This window comes from Xiphophorus maculatus, chromosome 3 (assembly GCF_002775205.1).
Source record: "Xiphophorus maculatus strain JP 163 A chromosome 3, X_maculatus-5.0-male, whole genome shotgun sequence".
NCBI classification, from domain to species: Eukaryota; Metazoa; Chordata; class Actinopteri; order Cyprinodontiformes; family Poeciliidae; genus Xiphophorus; species Xiphophorus maculatus.
The window spans coordinates 12,325,360-12,351,408 of record NC_036445.1 but is presented as its reverse complement, the minus strand read 5'-3'; the positions used below and the strand labels follow the sequence as shown (position 1 = coordinate 12,351,408).

The 26,049-nt window shown below is 39.2% G+C and overlaps 3 protein-coding genes across 4 annotated transcripts; all 3 read right to left on the bottom strand.

Annotated features, from left to right (window-relative positions):
• Positions 1-16: 16 nt before the first annotated feature.
• Positions 17-10,987, bottom strand: LOC111608042 (CD209 antigen-like). 2 transcript variants are annotated; one of them, XM_023330339.1, is made up of 7 exons: positions 10,905-10,987; positions 8,379-8,431; positions 5,508-5,609; positions 4,198-4,644; positions 3,577-3,731; positions 3,355-3,470; positions 17-118 (listed from the first exon to the last, which is right to left on the bottom strand). In XM_023330339.1, the coding sequence occupies exons 2-7, from the start codon at positions 8,428-8,430 to the stop codon at positions 79-81; spliced, it is 912 nt and encodes a 303-aa protein (XP_023186107.1). In that variant the 5' UTR covers position 8,431; positions 10,905-10,987; the 3' UTR covers positions 17-78. The 2 variants fall into 2 exon arrangements, with proteins under 2 accessions (XP_023186107.1, XP_023186106.1); XM_023330338.1 differs by lacking the exon at positions 17-118 and adding an exon at positions 2,192-2,418.
• A 7-nt stretch (positions 10,988-10,994) lies between these two features.
• On the bottom strand, positions 10,995-22,237 carry LOC102224988 (C-type lectin domain family 4 member G-like). Its single transcript, XM_005816368.3, has 8 exons — positions 22,168-22,237; positions 19,028-19,077; positions 17,444-17,542; positions 15,356-15,838; positions 14,780-14,934; positions 14,551-14,666; positions 12,392-12,529; positions 10,995-11,078 (listed from the first exon to the last, which is right to left on the bottom strand). Exons 2-8 carry the CDS (start codon positions 19,074-19,076, stop codon positions 11,069-11,071), a joined length of 1,050 nt encoding a protein of 349 aa, XP_005816425.3. The 5' UTR covers position 19,077; positions 22,168-22,237; the 3' UTR covers positions 10,995-11,068.
• LOC106700272 (natural killer cells antigen CD94-like) lies at positions 21,555-25,908 on the bottom strand. The gene is made up of 6 exons (XM_023330341.1): positions 25,792-25,908; positions 24,255-24,362; positions 23,761-23,934; positions 23,146-23,297; positions 22,901-23,016; positions 21,555-22,256 (listed from the first exon to the last, which is right to left on the bottom strand). Exons 1-6 carry the CDS (start codon positions 25,859-25,861, stop codon positions 22,109-22,111), a joined length of 768 nt encoding a protein of 255 aa, XP_023186109.1. The 5' UTR covers positions 25,862-25,908; the 3' UTR covers positions 21,555-22,108.
• Between the last annotated feature and the right edge of the window lie 141 nt (positions 25,909-26,049).

Sequence of the window (26,049 nt, the reverse complement as noted above, 5' to 3'; positions counted from 1 at the left end):
TGACCAACGGATCACTCCGCCTCCAAACAGCGGACCGCTGCGCACTCTAGGCGGATGTGCACATCGTAGGCGCTCTTTTCAAGCCGTTCTTCGGCCCCTTATTGTGACATATTGAATCCTTCAGAGTCAGATGGACAAATTATATTTCAAATTTAACCTCAACTGATTAAGACGTTTAATTATCCTTTAATCAATTCAACTGCACAATAACAAAAAATATTTAATGCCAAATTATTATTATTTTAAATTTGAATATTTTTCTTTTGCCAATCTCCCTTTTCTAAAACGGGATCACGGAAAAACCACATTGGTTTCTGACCGACGTGACCGCTGACTGAGCAGACGCTCCAGGATTAACTAAGCCTGACTGTCAGCCTTGTCTGAAGCAGGTTAGCTGCACAGGATAAAGTGCTGTTGTGAAAACCAACTAGAGGCTTAATTCAGCAAGGATGCCTAAAATCCCGGCTTAATCCGCTATCCACGTTTTGGGAAAATGCCCTTAGACCTGCAAGATAACAGATTCATTTTGAAGTTTCGCAACAATGAGTTAAATAAAAAATGATCTGCAACCGTTTGAATGAAATCACTGAACTTTGTTTATATTTGAATGTGTTTTATTCAGAGAATAATATATCTTCTTTTATTGAATCCTTTTAATATTTTAAACGCATAAAGAACCGTTCATCATCACCAACACGTCTGTCTCCAGTGGTCATCAGGCGAGAGGCGGGTACGGCCTGGACATGCCGCCAGTCCATCAGAGAGCAACACAGAGACAGACAGGACAAATAACCCACTTACACCTCAGGTGAATTCAGAGAGACCAGTTCACCTAACAGTGATAGGGACTGGGGCAGGAAGTTGGAGTACCCAGAGCGAAACCACACTGCAAGGCTACCATACTACCAACTGTGCCACTCTGCAAGATGCATGCATGTCTGACATTACACCATAAAGACGACTGTTGTGGAAAAAGACAAATTTCCAAGCTCCGTTAAGTGAAAATCACTCAGTCAGGTTTATTTAATGCCATGCGCAAGAGATGAGAGCCACAAGATGAGAAACTCATGAACAGGTCAGATTAAAGCTCCCGGTCAGACTCAGAGTCTGACCTGTCAGGCAGTCCAGACATGGGTTTTATACCAAAGATAAGGAATCCTAAACAGTGGAGAGACAGTCTGGTTCCACAGGAGTTGCGGAAAAACAATATGTAACCTTGGCTGTGCAAGACAGACAGGTTCATGAGGTGAGAGTTCATAAAAACTAAGAATGAAGAGATAAAATGACCAGCAGATTATCAGTCATAGTGTTATACCTTTGGTATAGAAATTCATGACAGAGTTGAGTATTCCTTTATCTAACTGACTATAACTTTAAGAGAGTTAGTTGGACCTTACTGGCTTCACGCTCACTGATGTATCTGGTCTTTAGAGACCCCAGCAGCCATTGTACAGAGATAACTTGGACTGAAGTGGGCGGAGCTCCACTTGGGTTGCCAGGTGAGGGATTGGGTTTGGCTCAGGGTTGCTAGGTATAAAATTGTGATGCATCAATTTAGAGGTTTTTGAAACAGACTGTTTCAAAAACGACCTGCGAAACATTTATTCCCAAAAACCTGCTGGGTGTTTTGTTTTATTTTCTTGCTCTTGCATTGTCTCTAGAAACAGGAGACGCCCAAATGGAAAGATGGAAACATGTGAAATGTGAAAATGTGAATTTGCAAAATAGGAGACTTTCAACAAAATCAAGAAAATAATGGACAGCCCTGATCCTCTTCATGACTGGTTGGTCTTGGAAAAACAGTGTCTTCAGTCAGAGGCTTCTTCAAATTTGCTGTAATACAGACAGCTATAAAACCTTTCCTGCCAACAGCCATCACTATCTACAATAACTATTTGAAGAATTTGAATTAATATGAGTTACAACAACGATTAATTTCCCGTTCAGATCAATAAAAGTATTTTTGTATTTTGAATTAAGTACATAACTACATGATGTGTGTTTGCTCTGTCAGGCAGTCCACACATGGGTTTATACCAAAGATAAGGAATCCTGAACAATGGAGAGACAGCCTGGTTCCTGAGCAGCTGCAGAAAAACATCATCTAAACCTGCCTGTGCAAACCAGACAGGTTCAATAGGTGAGAGTTCATAAACACTAAGAGTGAAGAGACAAAACGACCAGCAGATTATTAAGGTGATGGTGACTTGTATATAGAAATTCACGACAGAGTTGAGCATTCCTGCATGAAACTTTCAGAGGACAGTCGGTCAGTTGGACCTCAGTCGAGCCTTATGCTCACAGATGAATTTGTTCATAAACACATTGTTTTCTTTCTTCCAGCTCTCTGAGGGATTTTGACTTGGAATCACCAGAGCTTTTGGTCCCGGACTGGTGACCGTGTTCTTCGCCCAGAACCTTTAACACAGAAACATGAACTCCAGAACATTAAATTAAATCACACAGCAGCTCACTGACATCAAACTGATAACTGCCAGCATCTACATGTTTGTCACTGAAACCAAACTGTTCAACTTAAACAGAAAATTACATTTTTGACTAAACTGAAACTTTCTTAAACATTTTCAAAAAACAAATCTAAAACATGTTAAACACTTAAGTAGAACTAATCTAACAAATATATTTTATCCAAATTCAACATGAAATCCTACTTTCAATGATGCAGTATTAAAATTATTCCTCCCTCTGAACAGATTTCTTCAGATGGGCCTGCGTTTGTAAACCAGGTGTTTTATCTTGATCTCCCCTGATGTAACAATGACGGCCCTCACCCATCCTGTTTGAGGAAGAACACTTCAAATGCCCTGATTACTGACCTCAATGTTTCATTGGTGCTACAATAATGGCCTAGTCCAAGGAAGCCTCCAGAAGGTTCAGAGAAACCCATTACCATTAAGAGAAGCACAAAGGTAGCAAATGCCCTGAATGTTCATAAAATTACAGCTGGAGGAATAAAACCCAACTTTAAAGTTACAGGGACAATGGCTACGCCCCCTGGTGGCTGAAACAGAAAGCCGCCACATTCCCAAGGAGGCAGGTGGTCAAAAACCATCGACTGACTGCAAAAGACCAGCAGCAAGGCTTGGTGGCATCAGCCACAGAGGTTTCAGGTCCCACAGTGAGGACAGACTGAGGACTGAAGGTCTCCATGCCTGAACTCAATCACCTACAGAACCACTGACCCAAAGGCACAAGAAAACCCAGCTGCAGTTTGCTCATAGCTACATTAGGAAGATAAAGAAGGTTTTGTTTTTCAAAATATACATATACATATATATACATAAATATACATATTTGACCTAAATATGTATATTTTTAAATCATAGTTCTTACCCTAGAGTGTCTCTTTGTCCATCAACCCAGGTCCAGGTGTTGTTAACTTTCTGTAATCCCATCCAGTATCCATGGTATTCACTATGGTAGTACTTGATATGTTTACTGACAAATTCCTGAAAACAGATTTTTAGATTCTCATAAACCTTTTTACTTTGAGTTATCAATTTTCCAGAAATGTCCAGATTTGCTTCAGATTTCTAGCGTGGCGTTAGATTTTACCTGCTCCTCCAGATCATTAATAACAACCAAATCTGCTCCTCTTTTCTTACAGAGCGTTCGACTTTCTTCCCAGGTCTTCCAAGGAGCTGGTTTGTCGTAAAACAGGTAGCATTTTTTCTTGAAGAGAATCCAGTCACCTGTGCAGGGCTTACATACTGGCTCCATCAGACAAGGGGAAAGATCAGAAAGAAGTGAAACATTAGTAACATAACATCAAAAAGAACAATAAATGTATAAAAGATATCCCAGTGTCTATATTTAATGTTTCTATAGTCAAAATATCTTAAGCAAAGATTTCTAAGGTAGAGTGCAGATCAATAATGGAAAGTGATCAGGTTAAGCTACCATTCTAGTTAGAAGTGGCGTACCACAGGGCTCGCTGCTCGGTTCACTCAAAAACAACTGTATAACTGTATAAACTCTAAACTTGTTGCTAATGAATCAAATTTTCTCCACCCCAGCCAAGGCCCTGGCTCACCTTGTCAGACATCAGCACCGTACCTGTGATTATAATGGTTAGGTATGTTTTGAACAGCTATTTATAACTGAAGATTATGACAACACTTAAAAAAATAAAATAAATAATCCAGAGGTTCAAAGGTAATGTATAAATCTAATCACTTTTGTTGAGGCAGTTGTCTTTAACTGAAAATGTGTCAAACTTCTGGATGAATTCCAGACTCTCCCTCAGCTCTTCTCTCTCTTGGCTCAGCTTATTAATCTGTTGGGTCAGCTCATCTCTCTCTAGATTCAGCTTATGTTTCTCCTGGCTCAGCTCATCTTTCACTTGGCTCACTTTGGTACGCTCCGCTCTCAGTTGACTCAGAGTGTCTCTCTTGAGCAAAACATTTTCCTTTTCTGCACTCAGATGTCCTATGTCTTCCATCGCCCGACTCATCTCAGCTCTCACTCGGTCCAGCTCCTCTTTATTTCTGAACATCTCCTCTCCCTCTTGGCTCATTTGGTCCAACCTGCGGAACTTAATCATCTTTTTTTCCTTAATCAGTTTCTTCTTTTCTGTTGTAAGGTAATTGATACTGTCCTGTTGCACTGTCATCGTTATGCCCACTATACAAACACACAAATTAGTCAGAGAGTCAGTGAATTTATCTGTATCAGAGAAGCATCATCATTTTCAGTTTCTCTCAGATCTTTTCAGGATATCAGACAGTATTCTCACTTTAGAACCACAGAACAGTAAACTGATTCAATATTTCATTAACATGCTTATTTTGGGGGCTGCGTGGTGCTACCACTGTTACCTTGCAGCAATAAGGTCCAGGGTTTGAATCCTTGGAGTCTGTATGCATAAAGTTTGCATATCCTCAGATTTTCTCTGGGTACTCCGGCTTCCTCTCAGAGACCAAACTCATGACTATCAGGCCAATTGGTGTCTCTAAACTGCCCTCAGGTCTGAGTGTGTGCATGATAGTTTGCCCTGATGGTATCCGTGTTGCTGTGTGATGGACTGGCGGCTTATGAAAGGTGTAGCCCACAGGTGTCAAACTCCAGTCCTCAAGGGCCGCTGACCTGCAGTTTTTAGATGTACCACAGGTAAAAAACACTGGAATGAAATGGCTTCATTACCTCCTCCTTGTGTAGATCAGTTCTCCAGAGCTTTAATGACCTAATTATTCTATTCAGGTGGTGCAGCAGAGGCAGATCTAAAAGTTGCAGGACAGCGGCCCTTGAGGTCTGGAGTTTGAGACCCCTGGGTAGCCTGTCTGTTGCACAGTGACCACTAGAAGTAGAACCTGCCCAACAAGCCTGCATTGACAACCAGTGAATGGATGGATGTTTAATGTGCTAATATTGTGTGCTATACAATTTTATTGCTAATTATACTATTTTATACATGTGTGGAGCTTTTATGTCGGAAGTCTTCACTTTAAATGCTGAAAAAACAAGCTAAATGCTGAAATGTAACTCACTGTAGATGATTGCTCCAGCTGCCAGGACAACAAAAATCCCCAAACACGCCAAGAACAGACGAGACTGAAAGGGTGATGGTAGTTCATCTTCTTCTTTTTCACCTGACAAACAGTGAAACTGTGGTTGAATCAAACCCTTTTAAGCTGAGCTCCAGCCAACACAGAAAAAAGCTACAGCTGTGTTTTGTCTTTTCCACCGAGGATACTCTTAATATGCGGCTTCCTTGTTTTTTAACCCCAACGCGCTCCTAGTGCAATGCTCAGGAGGAGCGCAGATGTCACGGTCGGACAGGGGGGAAGCAGGGGGTTTTCCTTTCAGATAGTCCATTTCCGAAAACACACACAAAAAAACCTTGTCATAAAAACGCACACGGGGTCAGTGTGACCCAGCCAGACCGCGCACAGAGTTAAAAACTTAACAGGGTTGACTTACTGGAGTAATTTCTCTCCAAAAATGTACTTTTAGGAGTAGTTTTGCTATACTGTACTTTTTACTTTTACTTGGGCAACTTTATGAAAAATTGCTACTTGAGTAGATTTTTTGAATCCTCACTGTGAGTAACTTCACTGAATAAAGCATAATAATATTTTAACCAAAACTTCACCAGACACAGACACAAACCTTCAGTTTTTGTTCAAGTTTCATAAGTTTCATGTTTGTGCCGCTGCCATCAGGCAAGCGGTTCAGGAATATATGGACTACAACAAACAGACTGAGAAACAGCTTCTTCCCCACAGCCGTCAGAGCCATTACTCCCTGCCGCCCCCCCCCCCCTCCCACACATATCATAACCTTGCAGTCACACATACATATCCCCCACCCCCACACAGCCATATTGTTCTGCATTTTGCACTGTCACATCATCTGTACTTTGCCATAATTGGACCTGCTGCTACTTCTTTGGTGTGGTTGAGTGCCTTTAGTTAATTTTAGTTGTATATATTGTTATTATTATTATTGTGTGTTTGTTTATTTTATTTATTGTATATATTTGACTTTTTGCACGGGAGTTGCAATAGAAATTTCGTTGAATCCTGTTCAATGACAATAAATGCTATCTAATCTAATCTAATCTAATCTAATCTAATAAGTTTTATTTTGAAACAAATTGATTTAGATTTTTTTCCCCTTTGTCTAATTTTATTTGGTGACTATATTAATTATTTTCATTCTGATCTTTAAAATAAGAATATTTCTACATAACTACATTTTGGTCAGTCTGATGATGTAATTCTTAAATATTAAATGATTGATAATTTGATCAGTTTCTCAGTACTTGAGTAGCTTTTTTTTTTTTTTTTTACCAAATACTTTTTCACTCTTACTTGAGCAATTTCTTAGATGGCTACTTTTTACATTTACTTGCGTAAAAATATATCGGAAAATATGTTGAAATAGTGCTTTTCTGGGGTGCTGTGGTGGTGCAGGGGCAAAGCATGACCCACGTTGAGGCCTTAGTCCTTGTAGCGGTGGTCGTAGGTTCGATTCCCGGCCTGGCAACATTTGCCGCATGTCTTCCCCCTCTCTGATTACCCTGTTTCCTGTCAAACTACTTTCAAATAAAGGCCACCAAAGCCAACAAAACCTTAAAAAAAATAAAAAATATTTTGCTCACGTCTGGGACTAAATATGTTGGATGACAACGACGGTGCTGTGATCTTTTGTCCAGACAGCGCTGGTCTGCAGCAACTGTTCAGGGTTTGCTCTCAGCATGGATTGGTTTATGATATTACATATAATGCAAGAAAGAGTGACATCATGACTGTCAAGAGCAAAAAGGACACTAAATTATCTTTTCCTGACTTCACTCTCTCAGAGTGTCAAGTCGCAGCAGTCAAGTCAAGTCAGTGATGAGGAACATTTGGGACGTTTTATCACCACTGACCTGGTCAACAGACTCTGTAAACACAATCATTCACACTTTGACCAACTCTGAAAGCTCAGCGAGGCTCTTCTCTTCTCTGTGGAATCACTGGCGCCTTAGTTTATATGGTAATGGCTGATCATTTTATTGTTATTGTGCCCTTTTGTTGTTCTGCCTGTTTTTGTTTATTATGGACCATATATGCATCAGATTAAAAAGGTTTGATTGATTGACTAATTAAATAACTCCATCTCTTAAGACCACCGGAGGGAAAAAGTTGCATTTCAGTGATAAATGTTCTTTGCAATTTTATGTTTATAGATATTATTTGAAAATATAATTATTAAAAAATAAAACGTTTAAAGTAAACTTAAATTCAGCTTTATTAAAAATATTAAAACATTTACAATTGTGTTTTAACAGTTAATTTGTTGTTTAAAAGTATTTTTTCAGTAGGACTGAATGAAATTTGATCTACAACAAAAAAAACTATTTCTAAATACTAGAAGAAAATGTAAAATAACATTATTGAGATAATTCGACTGAAAAAGTTTGTTGAATTTACTTGATAAAATTGTTATGAAAATAACCCTTTTAAAATCGCACTTAAGATTTGTAGGAAATTATGAGGCAATCGGTTTGTTTTACAATTTAACACCATAATTACTGTTTGGTCAGCAAAAGCTGTTTACATGTCTACTGTATTGTTTAATGTTTCTGGTAATCACAACTGGCGTTTTTTTGTTGTTGTTGTTTTGTTGTAAAAGCAACGGATCTTTTTCAGTATCCTGCATTTTTATGTTTCCACCATGTAAAGAACTTTGAATTGTTGATGAAATGGGCTATAAAAATAAACTTGCCTTGCCAAGAGATTTCTCCGATGATGCAAAGAGATGAAGTGATGTAAAAAAAATCCCACTATAACTTATAACTAATTAAGAGCATTTGGATAATACTGTTACCTTTCAATCCTCATAAAATATATAACATATATTGAGTCACTTACCATTTGTGCTACCCAGTGTAGGATCGGAGTCATCATCCTTGCTGCTCCCCATCCTTTACAGAGAAAATAATAAAGATTAGAAAATGTCCAACGTCTCCTTGCCTGTTCTGAGCTGTAGCTCAGTGGAAAGCAGGCGGGTTCCTCTCCCACCTTTGTAAAGACAACATCAGGGTTTGATGAAGCATCAGAGCATAAAGACAGTTATAAAGTTGGTCTTCTATCACCTGAAGAACATTTCCAGGATTAAAACACTAAAGTCCCAGTAAGATTTTTCTTATTATGAACTATTTAACTGTGTTAAAAGTTCTTCATTTAAGGTGGGCAGTATTAATAATGATGAAGATATGAAAGTTTCAGCTCAAGAAATTTATAATGCAGTCGTGAGCGTAAAGAACACTGAGGCTGGTGGAATGGATGAAGTGTTAAGATTCTCAAGCAGAAAACTCTTTCCTATGTCTGCCTTGTGTTTTTCTGGTTTTTTAGTCCATGGCATTTTGCCTGCCTCTGTTATATTAGAGACTATTATGAAAGACAAAGGTGGCAAAGTAAATGATCGGCCCGTAGCTTTAGCCAGTGTGCTGTCCAGGAAAAGATTATATTGATAAGATAGAACATTTTCTCCTTACTTCTGATAATCAGTTTGGCTTTAAATCAAACCATGGCACAGATCTGTATATTTTAGCTTTGAGAGAGATCGTATATTTGTATAATTGACCCAATTTCATAATGTTTATGTTCTACTGATGTCTCAAACTGGAATGCTTTTGACCATGTCAATCATGAAAAGTTATTTTATAAGCGATACAACAGAGGGGTTCCCAGACCGACATGTCCTTTTAAAATAAGGAACAGGGTTACACAGGAGGGAAGCATTCTGTGTCCTCTGCTTTTTAAAGTATACAGGGATGATTAATCAATCTGGCTACAAAATTGTGGGAGAGGGTGTGCTGAATGTAGGTGGGATCATAATTAACCAGTTCATGTATACAGATGACATGGTTATTTTTAGTCCTTGTGTTGCTGGTCTTCAACAATTATTAAAAACCTGCTCGCAATATGGTCAGGATTATGACATTGGTTTCATTCACACTGCAGCCCGAACTGACCCAAATCCTATTTTTATCCCTCTATGGCATGGCGTTGCCCTCAGGCAACAAACCACATAGCTGTACCTCACATTGCTCCTTTATTTTATTTTTTGGGGGGCATGATTTTTGACATATTTTTGTCCAAAAAATAGTTCTTTTATGAATATAGTTTTTGTTTGATTTGTATTTCATTTCTCATAATCAGTGTAGACAATCTTGGTGTTCTAGACCAATGTTACCCTGAGGCAACAAACCCAAATCTGGTTCCAGGAGGTGTCAGAGTCCGATTTTATGATTGACATGTAATTAGGGACCACCAAGCTCCCAAAGAATGCAGGAAAATATTTCTTCCCCACAAAAATAAAAAGTCATGCCATAGAGGGTTATTTATTTATTTTATTTTTTTACTTAATGCAACTTGTATCTGATTTTTTATGACAGTCTGAACAGCACAGGTCCGATTTGTACAAATGCAACCCAGGAATCTTGGATATTTGGTTCTGAAGACAATTTGTATCTGAGCTTTTCAGACGTCATTGATGCTCGACAAACGTCACTATTCTGCGCCCTGATAAACCCAAGCGGGAAGAAAAACATCCACCATGGCGGACGATAATGAGGATTAAGTTGTTAATGTGCTGGCTCCGGTTGGACAACAACTTCAAAATTGTAAGGTAGGCTCCACCATTAGCATCTATTTTTACTTCCGCAAACACTGAGCACGCTCTTTACGTGTGACGTTACTGCGCACTCTACTGCGCATGCGGGACATTTTAAGATCGTTTGCTACTGGTACTGGTTTGCAGTTCACACACGGGAAATCACAGTCGCATTTATTGGGAATTATGAACGACCATGCAAAAAAAAAGGAGTTTTTACAATAAATCAGAATTGAGCATTAAAGCCTGCAGTGTGAACTCAGCCATTATGTTCAACGTACTGAAAAGTAATACAATTATGAAGATCAGAAGCTGGTACTTCCTGACTTCTCTGTCACTGTTCAGCTTGGGATGAGCGTCTTCCAACTAACTCACGTCTGTCTTTGTGAGTTTTCGCTTCTGATTAGGTGGTGGACTGTCGAGCGGACATTTAAAAAACGCGCGGATGTAGAAAGCGTCACGGTGTGTAGTGTCTGTCTCTAGGCAACCAGGACAGCAACTCCTGCTGGCGGCGCCGTTACGCAGCGGACGGATAAATAGGACAGGTGGTAATCCTAAATGTAGCTAAAATGTCAGGTTAATAAGAAATATTGTACAACGATGTCACAATTGTCCTGTATTTTGGCAAACCCTACATTAGTAATTAGCATTTAGGCTAGCGGCGGCAAACAGTAACTTCTAAATATCTCAAAATGCAATCGATGTCAATAAAACACTGCCCTGAACTTACAAACACTTCTGACAACGGCGCCTATCTGTTACTTCTATACTTAACTTACCTGTGAAAAGAGATAACTTCGGGATGGATTCGGCCTCAAGCCGGGCAGGTCCGCTGAACTGACCAACGTCTCTATCTAACGACGGACTCGCTGCGCTCTCGGCGGATGTGCACATCGTACGCGATGTTTTCAAAGCGTTCTTCGGTTACGGCCGTAGCCCTACGTCACCAGAGACTGTAAATAAATTGTTAAAACAGTTAACAGAGTTGGGTGGTAACTAGTTACATGTACTTGAGTAGCTTTTTGTAAAAAAAAAAAAAAAAACCCAAACAAAAAAAATACTTTTAGGAGTATTTTAGCTGCGTTGTACTTTTTACTTTTACTTGAGTAAAATGTATTACTCTGGAGTAAAATATTTGGATTCTCTATAGTGGATATACCCACTGTGAAAGAAGAAGGATCTTGTTCCACCGGACAAAGACACACACCTGCAGTTTTTGTTAAAATTTCTCAAGTTCTGTATTTAAAAAAAGATTTGAAAAAATGTTTTGTTTGTCTGATTTTGTTATTCATATGAATTATTTTTATTTTGGTCTTTAAAATACAAATACTTCCACATAACTTTAAGTTTTGGTCTGTCTGATGTTGTCAATTTTAAATATTAAATAATTTAAGTTTTCATCAGTAAAATAGCCTTTTTACTAAATACGTTTTACTCTTATTTGAGTAACTCAATGGATGACTACTTTTTACGTTAACTTGAGTTAGCAAATTTACTATTGAGCAGTAATTTTTCAAAGATGTAGCTACATATGCAGCATTTATAATCTTGGGGTTGAAACCTAAAATGAACAGCAAAAACATAACCAGTTATTTATATTGAGTTATTAATATTTTTTATTCATGTAAAAAAAATCTTAAGTTGTAAGACACATTTTGATTTTTGCTTCTGTTTTTGCTCTGTAACTCCAGTGGCACAAACTAAAAAACAGTTAACGCTCAGCTAGGTGTGTCACAGTAACAAAGTTTGCTGGATGATAAATTGTCCCAGAAGTTAATGCAGTAAACAATAATATTGATGTTTTGAGACCATAAAAATGCAAGAACACTTTCTCAAGGATCCATAAACTTTAAATTATAATGAACATTTAACACTGAAACTGGAAGGCATTTTAAATATCAAAATAAATAAAACAACAGAAACAAGAAATAAACGGAAATATGATGATCTGTAAGGCGTAAAAGGAATATTTGAGACCAAAGCACCAGACTGAAGGTTTTTGTCATCCAGTTTTTGGGAGAAAAGAAAAAAATGATGAATCATTCAAATAAAAACTCGTTTAAATTGATCAATTTATTTCAATCTAACCCTGGCTGTGCAACACACACAGGTTCATTAGGTGAAAGTTCATAAACACTAAGAATGAAGAGACAAAACGACCAGCAGATTATTAAAGTCATGATGTTACACTTTATGTATAGAAATTCATGACACAGTTGAGCTTTCCTTTGAGCTTAACTTTAAGAGAAGAGTTAGTTAGATGCACCTTTGGAAAGCTTCGTGCTCACAGATGAATTTGTTCTGGAAGAAACTGTCTGCTTTGTTCCAGCTCTCTGAGGGATTTCTTCCTGGCATCAGCCCGGCTTTTGGTCCTGCAGGTTTGAGCTCCTCCTTCATCCAGAACCTTTAAAACAGAACCATGAACCTCAGAATAGGCATGAGCCCATCACTGTCTTTCATTTTGAGTGTCAGGCGATACAGTGTTCTGATGCAACACTTCAAAAATACATTTAAAACCTTATTTATCATTTAACAGAACACAGAGGCTGTGTGAACCAAACGCAGCGATTTATTTTGATTGGACAGTTTCAGCAAAAAAAAAATATTGGACAACATGAAAATTATATGAACATTATCTTTAGAGCTGTGGTAATGGTTATTTTAGTAATCCAGTAATCCATCTATTATTCTGATGATTAATTGAGTAATTGAATAAAATTTGATCAAATAAAAGATTAGTAAGTTCTACCATAACAGCAGTGTTACTATTTAATATCAACATCGACTCAAACTTTCACATTTGAGCAATTACCTTTGTGTAGTTTGGAAAACGAACTTGTAACAATAATAATTCGGTTTCTAAGTTAACCTGGACAAAAATGATACAAAAATCTGAAATTATATTCAATTTAATAATAAAGGAGTAGGCTCACAAAGATACTTATAAAAATGTCTAACGTCCAGTCTTTATTTTATTTATTCATCTTCAGTCGACTTAATGGATGAACTCTCAGCTTGCCCAGACATTTATAGCTCGTTTCTTTGTGAATGACTGGATTTGGTTCCTTCGTCACACAGAAACATCTGCCAGCTCTGTACTGCCACACTGCGCTCCACCACCCACTTGTTGAGACCGGGATGATTTGAAATTTATTTTCCTGTTTGTCTGTAAAGCTACACATACCTTAAGCATCAACTGCAGGTCAGCGGACAGACAGGTGTTCAGTCTCTCTGCTGGCCTGTATAAAGACACCCGCCGCGCTCTTCCCCTTTCTAAAAAGGTTTATTCTGGACTTGTCTCTGAGGTTGTTTTACTTATAAAAGGGGAGCAGTGTTATAAAGGTTTATGTTAGCCTGGGAGAATAACGTTCTGTCAGTACATCACTAAGTAGAGCAGCACCTCTAGTGGTCACAATTTTCACAGCAGTGTTATTTTGTATCTTTAGTGTTTCCCTGTATAGAGTTAAACCCTTAAGTCCTAAACGGAGCGCCGGCGATCCAGACAAATTTGCAGTACCATAATTCTGCCACATTTTGCGCTATCTGAAAAAGTCCAACAGTTTCTGAAAAGGGAGACGTTGCGCTTTCCAGCCAATATCGGATTATTACGATCATTTCACTCCCACCTTAATGAGTGAAATTAATCTGAAGAACACTCACTTAATAGATGGTACATTGCGAAAATAACTCTCTACATATGGAAAGTTCCAGTTGTTATGGATAAAAATATATTTACTCACAGGACATTTAAAGAGCTGCGTACAATTAGAATAAGCAAAAATATCCAGGCGGACATTTTAAATTTGGGACATAAAGGGCATTAAGTTCTGTGAGAAAGCCAAACAGTAACAGCTTTCTTACTCTGCATCATACGCTTGTGTTTACAGTATAACTGATACTGAGGTTTTCATAAGAGCAAAGATCATTTTTATATCTTTTGTTTGCTTGAATCACTAACAGCTACCATTTATGTGGGTTTTTCCACAGACGTTAGCATAAAGCTGCTCCAGTTTTTATTCAGTTAATGAATGTTATTTTTTCATGCAGAGGAAACAAATGTAACCGAGACATATTTGTACTAGTTTTTTTTTGTTGTTTTTTTTACAGTTTTGCATTGATTCTGAAGTAAAGCTTTGAAGGGAATCTTAACCAGCTGCTTTTCTGGAAGATAAATTATCTGTTGGTCTTGCCTACACATACAAGCAGGGGCAGAATAAGGATGAGCTGCGACTGGAAGGCGGTGTCGGGTCCAAACAGACGTTTTGCACGGCTCAATTGTTGCCACAGGAGATTACAGCGTTCCTCAAACATGCATGGAAGAATCAAGGCAAAACTCCAGGTATGTTTTTGATGAGGGAATAACATGAGGAAAAGCTGTTTTTGCATGATAAAATGTATACTTTTAGATAATACAGCAGACCGTACCCGAGCGTGTCTACACGTCCATCCACCCAGGTCCAGGTGTTGTTAGTTTGTTGTAACCCCAGCCAGTATCCCCACTGAATATCAAAGTAGGATTTGACATGTTTGCTGACAAATTCCTGTGAACAGATTTTTTTTACATCACCATTAATCTTCTTACTTTGAGTCATCAGTTTTCCAGAAACTTCCAGATTGGCTCTAGATTTCTAGCAGAGGTGGCGTTAGATTTTACCTGCTCCTGCAGATCATCAATTACAACCAAATCTGCTCGTCTGTCCTGACAGAACCTTCGACTTTGTTCCCAGGTCTTCCAAGGAGCTGCTTCGTTGTAAAACAGGTAGCATTTCTTCTGAAAGAAAATCCAGTCATGCAGGCACGGCTTACATCCTGGATCCATTAGACCAGAGGAAAGAACAGAAAGAAGTGAAACTTTGGTAAAAATAATTTCTAGTAGAAAAAATAACAGTTAATGTGTGCGTAATATTTAATGTTTCAATAGTCAAAATTGTTCTAGCAAAGATTTCAAAGGCAGAGCGCAGATCAGTATTGTAAGACGATTAAATTAAGTTACCGTTCTATTTAGGAGTGGCGTACCACAGGGCTCTATGCTCGGTTCACTCAAAAATATATAACTTTTTGAAATAAAAACTTTGCTGTAAACCTGTAAAGTGCTGTGAAGTGAGCCAGCCCAGACCCTGGCCACTAATAATGGCCAGGAATGTTTTGAAAAACTGTTTACAATTGAAGGTTACATAAAAATAAAAATAATAAGATCAAAGTTTCAAAGATAATCTATGAATGTAATCACTTTTGGCAGGACAGTAGTTATTAATTGAAAAGATGTCAAACTTCTGGAAGAATCCCAGGGTCCATTTCAGCTCCGCCGCCTCTCGGGTCACCTCCTCTGTCTTTCGGGTCACCTCCTCTGTCTTTCGGGTCACCTCCTCCGCCTCTTGGGTCACCTCCTCTGTCTTTCGGGCCACCTCCTCTCTCTCTTGGTTCAGCTCATCTCTCTTTTGGTTCAACTCCTCTCTCCTTCGGGTCACCTCCTCTCTCTCTCGGTTCAGCTCATCTCTCTTTTGGTTCAACTCCTCTCTCCTTCGGGTCACCTCCTCTCTCCTTCGGGTGACCTCCTCTCTCCTTCGGGTCACCTCCTCTCTTTCTCGGATCAGCTCTTCTCTCTCTCGACTCATTTGGCTCAGCTTCACCATCTTTATTTCGTCAGTCAGTTGCTTTTGTTCTGTTGTAAGGTCTTTAATACTTCCCTGCTGCTCGCTCATGTTTACATTCACTATAAAAACACACAAATTAGTCAGAAATCTGTATCACAGAAGCATCAATATTTTCAGTTTCTCTCTCAGACCCTTTCAGGATATCAGACAGTATTCTTAGAATAGAACCAAATGAATTTAATTAACTTAACTTCATTAAGTTGTTATTTTTGGGGGCTGATGCCTTGCAGCAATAAGGTCCTGAATCCCAGGATCTTGAGTTGCTTGAGTTTGTTTTGGGTTTTGTTATTTGTGATCCTTAGTTCTTTTTATTAGTTCTGCAATGGTTCTACTTTTATTTCAGTTAGTTTTTAGTGATTCTAGTTGGTGTGTTTAGTCCTTTTCTTAGTCATGGTGCGTTCACACAAAACTGGTCCCACGCTTCAGGTTCGACACGTGAACTTTGCATACAGAAGCTTGATGTTTGTCGGATGCGTTGGATGCGCTTCAGATGCGCCGCAACGGGCCTTCGATGCGCCTCCACATAGACTTTGAATGTAAACCAGATGCGTTTGATGTGAACGCACCATTACTCTTATTTTATTATGTTTCTTAAGTCTAGTTATTCTTTAGTGTTACATTTATGTTATAGTGCCTAAGGTACTCTCCCTCTACCCCTGTCCCACTTTCTCTCTCTCCTCCCACCTGCAACCAGTTTCTAATCAGCATCTGTTTCTTGTTCAGTAATCAACCTGAACAAGAATATAAAACTCATTCTCAGCTCCTCCTTGCTGGTTTCTGCCGTCATTTCCCCGTGCTTCCCTGTATTCTCCTTGTGTCTCCTTGATGGATGTCCTTTGGATGTCCTTGGTTCCAGGCTGCACCGCTGGCTCCTTGGTTCCAGGCTGCACCGCTGGCTCCTTGGTTCCAGGCTGCACCGCTGGCTCCTTGGTTCCAGGCTGCACCGCTGGCTCCTTGGTTCCAGGCTACACCGCTGGCTCCATGGTTCCAGGCTACACCGCTGGCTCCATGGTTCCGGGCTGCACCGCTGGCTCCATGGTTCCGGGCTGCACCGCTGGCTCCTTGGTTCCGGGCTGCACCGCTGGCTCCTTGGTTCCGGGCTGCACCGCTGGCTCCTTGGTTCCGGGCTGCACCGCTGGCTCCTTGGTTCCGGGCTGCACCGCTGGCTCCTTGGTTCCGGGCTACACCGCTGGCTCCTTGGTTCCAGGCTACACCGCTGGCTCCTTGGTTCCAGGCTGCACCGCTGGCTCCATGGTTCCGGGCTGCACCGCTGGCTCCTTGGTTCCAGGCTACACCGCTGGCTCCTTGGTTCCGGGCTGCACCGCTGGCTCCATGGTTCCGGGCTGCACTGCTGGCTCCTGAACTTGTGGCTACCCAGTCTGCCGAGCTCCACAGTGCTCGTCAGCCTCCAGAGCATCTTCGTGGGTGAGATCCAGAGGTTCACAAGCCAGACATCCTCTTCTCCACCACTTGGCCTTTAGATCTTCCATATTAAATTTTAACACTTTGACAGGTTTCAAGCTGGGCAGCATTAAGTTAAATTGATGCTTAGTGACACTTCAGTGCCCTTGACTTTTTCCCAACCTTCATAACTCCTCCTCCGCATTAGACCTCTAAAAACTCTAAAAGCTACTTAAAATGTATTGTGTTGAAATGAAACTCACTGTAGACGATTGATCCAGCTACCAGGATAGAAGAAATCCACAAACACCCCCAAAACAGACAAGAGTTAGGGAGTCCTGATCTTTCTTCTTGTGCTTCACCTGAAAGAAACAATGAACTTGTTAAGGTATAAAAGTTATAATTCATCAGAGGGCCTGGATGCCTGTAGAGGGTATGTGTTATTTTCTTAGTTCCCGTTTAACAGGACAGAAAAACATGAAAAATCAGCTGTGACTCAGTGGTTTAGGTAAACACAACCAGACGCCGGATACACGATGGACTCCTGGGACAGGTGGAGGATCGTGTCTGTCCATATTGTCCATCAAGGACGTTGAAGATAACAAATACTGTAATTGTATTTCTGTTAACAGCATTTCTACTTTATGGAATTTGTGGTCACCTGGCATATCAACAAATCTAGAAAATGTCGGCAGCTGATCTAGTCAGGGCGAGGAAATATGCCGTGCTATCAACACTCAGAGTCAGATACTGTGTGAGCAGAATCACAAGCTTGATGCGATCTTGCAGGATCACTGGCTAGCTACGGTGAGTAGCTTGGCCGAGTCGACCTGACAGCGAATATGGCTGTTTGGAGCCGCTATTGAATTGTACCAGTGAGACTTTACAGTCATTGTTTTCTGATTGGCTCCCCCTGTGTCGGCGGTGGAAGGCTGGCTATCTCAGTTTCTCCTGGATGTTATGTAGACAAGATGCTCTGGTCCCATTACTCGCTCTCTTCCTTTGACATCTGTGGACCTGAATCAGAACTGTACATATAGACGCTCCGTCGTTTATCAAACACAAAGGCTGGGAGGGCTATCTGGGACAGTGTTTGCAGACTTACTTACAAAAACACTCATAGCTATAAACGCAACCCCCTGCTGGGCCCCCTCCTCTTGCCCCTGAGTATGGCAACCTGGGTCAGATGTGATGCGTGAGGTGGCTGCGCCGGTCACTTGGGCGGACTGCACTTTCATTGAAATTAGTTCCTTCTTAAGAGAAGATTTCAGCTGGTTTCCCACATTGTGCACAGAACCTTATAAGAGCCATTAACAACAAGTCTGCATCAAGGGATGTCAGTAAATCGATGTGGTGAGCTCTAGTAGTGAAGCCTTTGAATATAATATCCCTTTTCTTCTCGCTATTTTAACCAGACGTGGACCAAAACATAAACACCAGTAGAATAAAAAGCTGTGCAGCCCCTCGTTCTTGGACGATCGATACTGTGTGACAAAGCAAGTCCTCTCTGTGCCAGGATGACAAACGATTATCAACATCTCGGATAAGCACCTTAGTGTACGGGTTTGTTTTCCTTGGGAATATTCTGTCAAATATGTGGACATATTCAAAATATATCCAGTTCTTATTCAATAGCTGTTAAATAGATTTTGTTTGTATTAATGGTCATTACTCAATTGCTCTACATACTGATTACTGTTACAGAAAGAAAGTAGGGTGCACCGATTGCAGTTCTCTGGCCGATCACTGATTTTCAATAGAAATAACTAAGTGCAGCTCAAATGTTTTACAGTGTGGGTGTTAATGTTACTTTTTAGTCTTCATAAAACGTGTATTGAGTCACTTACGATTGTCATTGTGTGTAGGATTGGAGTCATTGTCCCCGCAGTTCTTCATCCTTTACAAAGAAAATAAGTATTAGAAAAAGATATTATAAAATATCTTTTGTTTGAAGGAGCTCAGCTGTAGCTCATTGGAAAGCAGGCGGGTTCCTCTTCCCCTTTTTAAAAGACGTCAGGGTGCTCAGACAAACACATCTGCTTCTATAACAAACCTTTCTTGTGAAGTAGCTGACTCTCACTCTGTCTCATTAACATTTCTGCAATTCTCCTGCCATTGCGTACATTGCATTTAATATATTTCATAATCTTTGCTCTTGTACAAGAAACTTTAATTTAAAAAAAATCGACCAAATACTTCTATGGTGAGCAGTCCTATTTTCTTCTGATGAGGTGGTGGACTAACGAGCGGACATTTAAAAAACGCGCGGATGTAGAAAGCGTCAAGGTGTGTAGTGTCTGTTGCTAGGCAACCAGGACAGCAGCTCCTGCTGGCAGCGCCGTTGGTCCCGCCGCGACATTTTTACTGACCTTTCCTACGTTTTATTTTAATGTTACATTTAGTGTTAAATATCTATCGGATATTTGTGAAAATACGGAAAAATCGCGCCCTGTATCGGTTCAATATGGACCTAATTAAGTACCAAATAAAGGACGGTTTCGCATTTTACTGGACGGGTGGCAACCCTAGAAATGACTCAAATGTTCCCGGGGAAATAAGAAATATTGTACGATGATGTCACAGTTGAGCTGTCCTGTAGTGTGGAGGTGCTGAGTTGTCAAGCATCTCCACAATACTAACTGCCGTTAGCATTTAAGCTAAGGGCAGTAAACAGTCACTTCTAAATATCTCAGAATATAATTGATGTTAATAAAATACTGTCTTGAACTTATAAACACTTCTAACACAGCCTATGTCTTAGTCCTACACATAACTCACCTGTGAAAATAGAAATCAGCCTCTTATATGCCCTCAAGCAAGGTCAACGGATCGCTCGGCCTTTAGATAGTGTTCTATTTAATGGCGGACTCGCTGCGCACTCGGCGGATGTGCACAACGTACGCGCTCTTTTCGAACCGTTCTTCGGTTACGCCTGCATTGGGAGCGTCTCCAGCGGCGGACCGTTACTTCTTTTAAACTAACAATAAAACAATTAGTATGTGCTTGTCTGTGCAGATGAGAAGTGGTTAAATTTGTCACTTGTCTGTTTTGCTGTTTTATTTTCCGTTTCTCTTTATTCTTTATTATTATTTTTCTACTTCCTTATAGTTGCTACACTTTTTGCCGCGTGTTTTTACGCTTTGAGTTATTTTAACCACTCAAGTATTAAGACGTTCATCTAATTCTGCTCCTTTCCAGTTATTTATTTTATTTATAGATTAACATATGTGCATTTCATATATTGTGTGTGCTTGTTATTTCTTTTAGTCATATATAAATTAACTACAACATCACACTATATATATTACACTATATATATTACAATATATTACCACTTTTTTTTTTTTTACCTCGGGAATCAATAAAGTATATTCTATTCTTTAACATATTTTACTTTTTATAAATTTGTTGATGGAAATTCCACAGTAAGTAACTTTGTGCTATTTTACAGCTAACTACTTTTCAGCTAGAAACTCCATTCAACTTTTAAACGGGTAACAAGGCTTGACACTATCTTCAAATTAGTCAGGTTTTTGTTACCTGTTCCTGTTTTTCTAAAATCTCAGTTTATGCATTATTAAGATGGAGGACTGGATTTGAGGATCCCTGAAGTAGACAGTCGGGCTTCTGAGGATGAATTCTCTTCTTGCAGTTGACCTTGTTATTCTAAAGTAAAGATCTGAATGTTGGAACAAGGCCTGGACTGGTTGCTCTCTCTACACCAGTCCACAAGATACTCTACCTCTTCTCCTGAATGAGGCCCACAATTATTGTATCGTCTGCATATTTCAGGATGTGATCGGTGTTATAGCTGGTAACACAACGCATAAATGTGAACCTCAACATTCACATATGTTTAAGCAGTTTCTCAAATTTACACAAGTAGTTTTTCACAGGGCCAGACTTTAGAAAAGGCTCACAGGCTCAGTAGACAATATTTGGGGCCCAAAGGTTTTCTTTTTCTTCTTCTTTTAAATGATAGCAGATTTTGTAAACACTGTGCTTTATAGAAAACCCATAGGTCCAAATTAAGTGAATTGTACCGTATTCATATTTTGGGGATTTTTATGCAACAATATTCAAGTACATGAAAATGATCAAGTTTCAGTCAATTTCTTTGGAAACAACATGCGGCTAGAGGACGAGTTCAGTCTAAATGCATCAGTTCACCTGCTGATCTACAGTTTGACCTACTCATGTAATTTGTGTTAGTAAAATCATTTTCTTTAGGGCACCAAGGGAGATAAAATAATGAACCAACAAATTATTTTACATATTTTATTAGACAAAAATAGCATGCAGTTGTTCACTATTAAAGTAAATGAAAAAATATAAAATATAATAAATACAGATACATGAGAAATGATTGCACGTGTTGCCTTTCATAAGCCTTTTACTGCATTAAAAATAATGATTTACTCTGATGAGCAAAGTGAAAGGCTGTTCATGCAAAATAATATTTTGCTTAATGTGAAGAAGTCCTGCAGACTTAAAGGATTTTTGGTTTTCAGTAACCTCCTCCTAATGAAACACAAACATAATCACAATGGTTAAATAATCTCTAATATATATATGTATAAATTATGATGGACATATGATTTGCCTTAATACCAAAAGTTGCTGAAGAAAGGCAGAGTGTGATACAAATCTAGTAAGGTAGATTTCTAGACGTGGCATACATCAGGGCTCCGTTTGGTCCACTCCAAAAATAAATTCTCTGAAACCAGATTCTCCTAATGTGAACCCAGTGTGGACAGGAATCCACATTCCTGTCAAAATAAGCTTTGGATCAACTTATGCTTTGGGTTTATTTTAAATATATTTTCTGTTCTAAAGTGAGAGAACTTGAACATAAAGATGTTTTCATGTTCAGTTCTGAAATTTACCAAAAATCTATGACACGCTGTATCAATCCTGCAGGAATCCTGCTACATGAACCCGAGAAGAGCTTCACGCTCACAGATGAATTTGTTTGCAAAACCATCACCTGCTTTGGCCCAACTTTCTGTGAATTTTCTCTTCGGGATCAGCAGCGCTTTTGGACCTGAAGTACGGAGATTCTCCTTCACCCAGAACCTTTAAGACAGAAACATGAACCTCAGAACAAAATAAAATCTCAGCTCATTGGTAATATTTTCAGGCACAGAGTTCAAATTAATTAAAACTAACTAAACTAGACAAAAAGTCACAATAAATAAAACTAAACTGTAATGGAAAACTAAAACCTGTTATAACTCTGGTCAGGAGTTATTGGATTATTTTTCTTACTTCTAACAATCATAATGTTACTTTTTGGCATTTTTCTTGATGTCAGAGTTATATCCATATTGGGAACAAACCCAGAGTTCAGTGACGGATAAATCTGCATCATCAGATGATTATGTTGTCACAATAACAGCCTGTTGGGCAACCATTGGAAAAGTATGTAGCTTTAACTCTTCTACAACCTTGGTGGAATATATAAAAATGTTTTATTAATAGTTTCTCTTTCTTTTACATAAAAGATCTTTTACACAAAGATCCAAGACTTTTCCTATTTACTATTTCTCTCAGATATTGTTCACAAATCGGTTTAATCTGTTTGTGAGCACGTCTCACGAACAGATGAAATAATCCGTCCTGATTACTGCAGGCGTGCTGAGACAACGTGGAAATGTGCTGGTTTATAGGGGAAAATACTAAAATGTTTCATTTACATTTTTGTTTTGTTTGGTTCTTACCCAAGAGTGTCTCTTCGTCCATCAACCCAGATCCAGTTGTTGTTAGTTTGTTGTAATCCCATCCAGTATCCATGGTCGTTGTCATAGTAGTATTTGGTGTGATTGCTGACAAATTCCTGTGAGCAGATTATTTTAGATTTTTATAAACCTTCTTACGACAGGCCATCATCTTTACACAGAAACGTCCAGACTTGCAAGGTTGTTTTAAACTCTTATGTTAGTGTAGAGGTGGTGTCAGGTTTTACCTGCTCCTCCAGATCATCAATAACGACCAAATCTGCATGTTTGTCCTGACAGAAATCTCGACTTTTACTCCAGGTCAGCCACGGATGTGGACTGTAAAAAAAGTAGCATTTTTTCTGGAAGGGAATCCAGTTCTTCTGGCACGCTTTACACTCTGGATCCATTAGACGAGAGGAAAGAGCAGAAAGAAGTGAAACTTTGGTAAAATAAAATAAACTAAAAAAAACTATATATAAAAGAAATCCCTGTGAATAAATATTTAATGTTTCAGTCGTCAAAATTAGTCAAAAGTCTTTAGAAATGGAGTGAAACCCAACAGTATTGGAAGGTGATTAAGTTACTATTCAAATAGAAGCAGCGTACCACAGGGCTCTATGCTTGGTACACTCAAAACAAAAATAATATTGTTTGACATAAAAAACCAATAAACCTGTTGCTCATAAATCACTTTCCCTCCGCTCCCACCCAGGCCCTGGCTCACTTTGGTGGGGCGTTTAAAAGTAAACCTGTGATAATAATGATCTGGTATGTCTTGAAAACCACTTTATAAGCACATACTAAAAAAATAACAAAATAATTAATCCAGAAGTTTAAAGTTAATGTAGGAAACTATTGACCTTTGTTAGGGCAGAGGTCTTTTGCTGGAATGTTTTCAAATTTCAGGATGAGTCCCAGTGTCCTGTTCAGCTCTTTGTTCTGGTCCTCCATTATTTTTCTTTCCTCAATCAGTCGCTCATTTTCTGTGGTAACATTATTGATAGTTTCCTGTTGCTTGATCATCATCACATTAACTATAAAAACAAGAAAAAAAAATCAGTGAATGCTAGAGAAGCATCAACATTTTCAGTTTGTCTTTCAGGATATCACAGTTTTCTTAGAACCAAAGGATGTTGAGCTGATTGCTGCCCTGCTCAGCTTGTTGTTGCTGATCTGCAGGCCAGCTCATCTCCCAGCTTCTTCTTCTGAAACTTTAACATCTCAGTAGGTTTAAACTGGGCAGCATTAAGTCAAAGTGACTCGTGGCGTCATACCCGCGTCCCTTATTAACCGTCATAACTCCTCCTACCTAAAGGAAGCTGTGTAGAGTTTATTTTGTTGAAGTGAAACTCACTCTGCATGGTGATGACAATTCTTGCAGCTAAGAGGGCAGAAAAAGTCAGAGAACACAGCAGCATCAGAGAGCAGCGACAGGGTGTTGATGCTTCCTCTTCTGCTCGACCTGAAAGAAACGATGATGATCAGAATGGCTGCTGATGTGGTTTAATTTAGATTTCCTTTGACAGACTTGCATTCTAACATGGAGCTGTATTTTTAACCTGACTTCAGTTAAATTTAATTCAAAGTAAAGGACGTCTCAAAGCCCTTCACAGAAAGAGAAAGTAAAGAGCTTTTTATTGACCTTCACTCTACTTCCTGTTTGGATCCCAGCCTGAGTCTCTGGTGCCACTCAGGCCTGGATTGGTGTCGATGTTATGATCTCTGCAGTCCAGTCACATGATCCTTTACTGGCTTTGAATTTTCCTTCAGCACTCAGTGTTATTAGCTCTGACTTTGCAACATCAAAACATGCAAACTTTCTTGGGATCTAGCTATTTTGTCACTTGTTCTTTTTCTTCTTGTTCAGCTTCTTATCTTTATAACCATCACTGAACATCAGAGTTAGGAAGATTTTCACTTCCTCTTCTTTGGGTCTTGTTTGTGCCAACAGGTAAATTTAGACCAGAGTTTCCAAACCTCACATGCAGCGCTCCATGTTGAAGACTCTATTTCATATGTACATGTTCCCACGAACCCAGGTTATAACAAACAACAAGATGAGTTTCCATTACTGTGCAGGTGATGCAGCTCCACATTACAATGTCAGGACCGATCAAGAGTCAGCACACAGCTTCAGTTATTACAGTCAGAAACTAGTGATCAGAGCGTTAATCTGGCTTCAGTGACCTGAGCCTTCAGAGACACATAAAGACGATTACAAAGTCGGCCTTTTATCTTAAGAATACGTCTAACTTTATCAGACAAATGTCCCCACTAGATCTAGACAGAAACTCATCCATGTGTGAATCTTCAGTCGAACTGATCAGTGGAGGAGTGTCTTCATGGGTCTGCCTGGTGGGATTCATCTATGAGACCATTTGGGTCTGTAAGTTCTGGTGTACTCTGCATCTCCAGAATCAGAACCACACATGAAGAGGCGGCATTGAGTTTTTATACTTCACTAATCTGGAACAAACTTCCAGAAAATGTGAAAAATGACTAAACCCTGAGTTCATTTCGACCAAGTTAAATCATATTTGTGTAGAGTTGCAGTTGAATCTTATTTATAACTGAAACATCATTAATTTTAGTCCAAACTCCAAATTGTATTTACTTTCCTTTATTATGCCACTGCATTGTAACTACTCTCCTTTTTATGTTTTCTTTGTGTGAAGGACTTTGACTTGTTGCTGAAATGTTCTGTACAGCTAAACCTGGCTTAATGAGATTAAGGCTCTCTGGGATCTATGTTTATATGCGACATAGAAACAATTCCTATTACATCACATTATAACTTTCTATAGAGATAATAAAAACATATTAAGTGGATTTGAGTTACAGTGTTGCTTTTAAATATTCATAAAATCTGTAATTTATATGGAGTCACTTACTTTCTGGAGAAGGTTTTTCATTTTTGATATTCACTGTAGAATAAATGTCGTTGTCCTCTTTGCTCTTCATTCTTCACAAAGAAAATAATAAAGATTTAAACATGAGAAAACTGTCCAGCAGCTGCTGGAGCGATCAGAGCCTGTGAACTGGGCGGTTCCTCTTCCTGTTTTTAAAGACGACCTGAGTGTGAAGCAGCAGGACTCTATCAACTCTTTTTCTGCTATGAGAAACATTTCTGCTTCTGCTTCACACCATGC